The 6,003-nt window shown below is 40.0% G+C and overlaps 1 protein-coding gene across 1 annotated transcript; it reads left to right on the forward strand.

Moving 5' to 3' along the window:
* Window positions 1–468: 468 nt before the first annotated feature.
* On the forward strand, window positions 469–2,136 carry LOC102197185 (tripartite motif-containing protein 16-like). The gene is made up of 2 exons (XM_013908050.1): window positions 469–577; window positions 644–2,136. Exons 1-2 carry the CDS (start codon window positions 469–471, stop codon window positions 2,134–2,136), a joined length of 1,602 nt encoding a protein of 533 aa, XP_013763504.1.
* Window positions 2,137–6,003: the final 3,867 nt, after the last annotated feature.

Consider the following 6,003-nt stretch of genomic DNA (forward strand, 5'->3'; position numbering starts at 1 on the left):
CTGTAGAAAAGTAAAGTAGGTAGTAGTGTGGCTTCACAGGATATCCCTCGTTTCTAAGTTGTTTCAATTGTTGTGGAGCAGGGGCGATTCTAGGATCAGAGTTTTGGGGGTGCTGAGCAGGTGCATTTCAACCACTGTGATAATAATAATAATAATAATAATAGTAACATTAGGAGGGCAAGAGAGTTCCAAAGCATTCTCAAATATATTATTATGATATATGGATGCAATTACAATAACCTAAATAAAATATAAGCAAAGCTTCCTCTTGTTTTTGGTGGAAGATGATGTCTCAGGCGTTTCCAGTTACTGAGGCATAGCAATGCACTTACAACATACTAGGTCATTCAAACCTGTTGATCCTGTTTCTGGAATCTATCAGGATATCTAAAGCCTTCCTTCTTTTGTTCTCTCTCATACCTGTAAAACATTCACATGCATTCACTGACACTTTGTCTATGGGGAGAAATGGCACAGAAAGGATTTAAGATTGCTGGTGACAAACTCTCCTGCGCGATCTGTTTGGATCTACTGAAGGATCCTGTGACTATTCCCTGTGGACACAACTACTGCAGGGACTGTATTAAAATTCACTGGGATGGACAGGATCAGAAGCACATCCACAGCTGTCCTCAGTGTAGACAGACCTTCATACCGAGGCCTGCTCTGGTGAAAAACACCATGTTAGCAGAGTTGGTGGAGGAAGTGAAGCAGACTGGACTGTATGCTGCTCCTGCTGATCACTGCTATGCTGGACCTGAAGATGTAGCCTGTGATGTTTGTCATGGGAGAAAGCTGAAAGCCTTCAAGTCGTGTCTGCACTGTGTGGTCTCTTATTGTAAACACCATCTCCAGCCTCATAATGATGTAGATGGATTAAAGAAACACAAACTGGTCAACCCATTCAAGAAGCTTCAGGAGAACATGTGCCCTCACCACAGTGAGGTAATGAAGATTTTCTGTCGCACTGATCAGCAGTGTATCTGTTATTTGTGCTCCATGGGTGAACATAAAGGCCACGACACAGTCCCAGCTTCAACAGAAAGAACTGAAAAGCAGAAAGAGCTGAAGCCATGTCGTGAAAAAATTCAACAGAGAATCCAAGACAGAGAAGAACATGTTAAGGTGTTTCTGCAGGAAATGGAAGCCATTAGTGAGTCTGCTGATAAAGCTGTGAGGGACACTAACAAGACACTTCAACAACTATTCCTTCTCATCAAGGAAAACATTTCTGATATCCAGCAACAGATCAGATCCCAACAGAGAACTGAAGTAAATCGAGCCAAAGAGGTTCTGGAAAAACTGCAGGAAGAGCTCAGGGAACTGAAAAGGAAAGAAGCTGAACTGGAACAGCTCTCTCACACAGAGGATCACACTCAGTTTCTACACATGTTCCCTTTGTTCTCAAATTTTACTGAATGTACAGAGGTACCCTGCACTAAACGTCATCCTCTGCTGTACTTTGATGATGTGCCGGCTGCTGTATTAGAGGTGAAAAATAAACTACAGGACGATCTTCAGGAAGGATGGCAAAAAGTTTCCCGCACAGTGACTGATGTAGACGTGTTGCTACCTCAACCAGAGCCACAAACCAGAGCGGAATTCTTGAAGTTTTCAACTCAGCTCACACTGGATCCAGACACTGTAAACATGCGGCTGTTATTATCTGAAGAGAACAGAAGGGCAACATTTGTGAGTAAAAAACAGGCATATCCAGGTCACCCTGAAAGATTCATGAACAGGTCTCAGGTCCTGAGCAGAGAATGTCTGACTGGACGTCACTACTGGGAGGTACTGTGGAGCGGGTTTGGTATTTACATAGCAGTCGCATGCAAAAGCATAAGCAGAACTGGAGATGAAAGTGAATTTGGAAATAATGATAAGTCCTGGGCGTTAAGGTGTTCTTCTATTGAGTATGAATTAAGTCATAAAAGAGTATTGGAGTTTTTTTCAGGTCCTCAGTCCTCCATAATTGGAGTGTACCTGGATCACAGAGCAGGTATTCTGTCCTTCTACAGTGTCTCTGACACCATGACTCTCATTCACAGAGTCCAGACAACATTCACTCAGCCGCTCTATGTTGGACTGAGGGCTTATCATTTCTTAGGATCAGACTCCTCTGCTGTGTTTGTTTGAGTTTGAGTATGCAGAATGAAGTAATTACTTTTTGTGCTTTTCTTGTGCGTTTTTTGAAATTAAATATATAACCCTTGGTTGGTTGCACCCTTGAATGTTAAAGAGGACATGGTAAAAATGGTAAATGGCCTGTATTTGTATAGCACTTTACTTAGTCCCTATTGACCCCAAAGCGCTTTACTTTGTGAATGACTACGTTCAGTCACTATTGATGGCAAGCTACATTATAGCCACAGCTGCCCTGGGGCGCACTGACAGAGGCGAGGCTGCCAGGCACTGGCACCACCGGGCCCTCTGACCACCAGCAGTAGGCAACGGGTGAAGTGTCTTGCCAAAGAACACAATGACGGAGACTGTAGGAGCCGGGGCTCGAACCGGCAACCTTCAAGACGACTTGCCAACGCTTGAGCCACGATCACTCCATGGAGAAAACACATTTGCATGCATAAATAAATGTAATAAAATAATTAACAAAAATGTCATGCTTTGACCAGAGATTGTAAATTGAAAAATTTACATTTTATTTTCTGTATCTTTTGAAAAATATTTTGCTCATCATTATAGTTTGTCATAGATGAAATGCATTTCATTTTATTTTGTTAAATTTTTAACTCATAAATATTTTCATAAAATGCTGTAGTAATGTATCCACAAGTTGATCACCAGTTATCAAATAAATTTGCTTTAAAATGTTTATTAAATGAAGTATCTGTGTCTGTTTATTTATAAACATGAGTATTTTGTTCCATGTTTTGAATAACCAGTGGAGTTTTGTTGTTTCATTTTCTTAATTCATGCTTTTAGTTGCTCCATAGCGTAGTGGTTTTTCTTGTTTGGCGAATGCATAGAAATGCAATGGAGCCTAAACTTTTCTTAAGTGGGCAGTATGGAGTAAAACCACTGCAGAAAGTTCTTCTTCCCCTTCTAAACTGACCGTATTTACAAAACAGATAAACAGCCTGATGTATCTTAAAAAATAAGGGTATTTTTTTAAATAAATCTCATATGTTTTTCCACATTCAAAGTTTGCAGCCATTCAATGTTCAAGACCAGTTTGGTCCACAAATATTTGGACAGAGACAACTTTCTTATTTTGGTTCTGTGCGTTACCAGAATGAATTTTAAATGAAACTCAGATTCAGTTGATTTTCAGACTTTCAGGTTTAATTCAGTGGGCTGAACAAAAAGACTACATAAAAAAATGTAAGGAACTAAAGCATTTTTAACACAGTAGTAAACAGTTCAGTAAATATGGTACCGCAGCTTCTCACCTGTAGCATGTCAGTCCTGTTTCTTTTCAATCAAATGGTCTAATGGTCAGTTTGTAGAACATCAGTGCACCAGATGCTTTGTTTTCTCTGGTTTAGTTCAGCAGAGCTCAGGTCTCTCTGTAGCCTCACTGTGATTGGCTGCTGTGATGAATGTTTCCTTTAATGTCTCTGTACTGTGTTGTTTCCTCTTTTAGACCAGACAAGCATCACAGCTGAGTCTGGGCAGAACATCTCACTGACATGTCGAGCTCCAAATAATAATAAGCAGATCTTGGCTGTTCAGTGGAGCAGAGCTGACCTGAAGCAAGAATATGTGCTTTTGTACAGAGATGTACAGAGATAAGAACTGGGTGGATCTGCAGGACAGACAGATGAAGGATGGAGATGTGTCTTTGATTCTGAAGGATGTGACGATTGATGACACTGGAACATACGAGTGTCGCGTCTTCAGGAGAGGAACAAAACACAGGATTAGTACCACCAGTCTGAGTGTTGTTCCTCCAGGTGAGTCAGATGGTAGGTTTTGTAGTAAAAGGCTTTGATATTTATTAAGTTGTTTTTATGGTGCATTTTCTTTTACTTCATAATACACAGTAATACTATAAGTCATCACCTGCCTGACAGCTGATGTCTCACATCTGTCCAATCTGCATGTCCACCACACACAGCAGATGGAGAGGAGACGGGTGGAGTCAGCAGAGGACACTTTGGACTGGTGGCTGCTCTGTCTGCTTTTGTTGTGAACATCGCTGTCATAGCTGTGATCTCCAAGAAACAAAAGATGAAGAATACTCCCACTTCCTCCCCATCTTGATGAACTAACTTATATGGCTCCGGTCTGAAACAGACAACTGGGAACTTTTCTGTGAGAGCAGAAGAACCAGTCTGACATTAAAGTTGTTGGAGCTATTTGTACTTTATTTTTAATTATATAAACTATAAATTATCCATACATGTGAGTGTGAATGTTGTCTTCTTTACTACTACTAATAATTTATACTTTATTGATCATTGTGGGGAAATTCTTCTCTGCATTTAACCAATTCACTCTGTGAAGCAGTGGGCAGCCATTGGGCGCCTGGGGAGCAGTGTGTGGACACGGTACCTTGCTCAGGGGTACCTCAGGGAAGAAAAGTAAAGTAAATATCAAAATATGAACAACTTCCTGAATCAACAGTCTTATTAAAACTATTTATACTCCATTCAAGTTGCTCCAGCTACACAGGTTTTCATGCAGTCACAAATACAAAAAAACACCAACTTGGAAACCAGGATCAATAATTCTGATTCCATAATATATAGTCAGATCTCCACTATCATGAATGCAGCTGTAAAATGGAGAAAATTTGATTGAAAAACCTTCAAACAAAGGCTGACTAACTCCATCCTTCCCTTCATTATGTTTGTTTGGTGCCACTTCCGAGGTTGCTGAAGGGGAATTTGTGAGATGTAATGATGCCATGTTCTCTGTTTTTCTGTTTCTCTTCTATGTGTACAAAGGTTCCTGTTACCTGTCAACACCTTTCAGTGCAGGTGAAGCCACTGCAGTATCTCACAGATGGATTCTCTCAATTTCCTCCTGATTTCATTTCTAATTTCTGCATCTACATGTGAGTGAAACTAAATTTGTTTGTAGTTTTTATTCCCACAGAACTAAAAAGAAACCTATGGGTAATAAAGGTTAAATAATGTTTAATATGTATCATTCAGAGTGATCTGTTTAAAATGTGAAATGTTCATTTTTGTGTATTATTTGGAGCAGCAAAGGTTGTAGTCAAATAGCCCAGAATATGACGTCCTTCCTTTCCTGAATCACTCTTTATTGATCTTGAATGAAGAGTCATGATTCAATACACTTCAGTGTTTGTTGTAGAATCTACTCATTGCAGGATGGGGTTCTCCTTTTGCAGGGGGGTTTCCAGGATTTGAGGAGATATTTTATAAACCTGACTTTATGAAATTGCAGCATGATGACAACAAGGACCAAAGATTGCAAATATTTGAAAATCAAAGCCCTGAGGATCATTTAGCCTCTGTGTAATATTTTGGCATCTTGTGATATTCCACCTGTGTGCTTTGAAGCTGCATATTAACACTTTCTTGATTTATTAAATGTAAAGGGCAAGTTTGTCCTGAAGTAACCACAGTTCTTGATCTAATAAGTCAAGGAAGAGCTTTACATGTCTGTGAAAGATGAGTCATTTATACTGTCTTTCCTGGATGATTTCTTCCTTGAAACTTCACCCACCAGGCCTGCCCGCACTTCCCTACCTCTTTTACGCAAGTGAAAGATGCTGGTAAGTGAAAGTGATAGTTTCACTTACACCATGAGATGGACACCATGAGATGTTACTTGTGGTACTGCAGTAGATGTTGGAGAGGTGTACAGTGTGTTTAACTGTACTGTACTTGTAAACTGTGTGTAACACCTACTTAGTATAGTAGGGTTAAACTTATAGACTAGATTCAAGAGGAGTAAAATTAATTTGAGAGAGTTGAACAGCCGGCAGATTTATTACAGTGGTGCAATAACCAGTGGCGTGTCTAGAAATTTTTTGTTGGGGGGGCCAGGTAGGGGCACAGATTTGGAGAAGGG

The sequence above is a fragment of the Pundamilia nyererei genome, unplaced genomic scaffold (assembly GCF_000239375.1).
Source record: "Pundamilia nyererei isolate P.nyererei 1_Seehausen unplaced genomic scaffold, PunNye1.0 scaffold00980, whole genome shotgun sequence".
Classification (NCBI taxonomy): Eukaryota; Metazoa; Chordata; class Actinopteri; order Cichliformes; family Cichlidae; genus Pundamilia; species Pundamilia nyererei.

Excerpts from the sequence above, each read along its gene's own strand:
- LOC102197185 (XM_013908050.1), top strand. The coding sequence starts at position 469 with ATGGCACAGAAAGGATTTAAGATTGCTGGTGACAAACTCTCCTGCGCG. Across the intron at positions 578-643 it reads TGGACACAACTACTGCAGGG|AGACCTTCATACCGAGGCCT; the intron begins ACTGTATTAAAA and ends CTCAGTGTAGAC.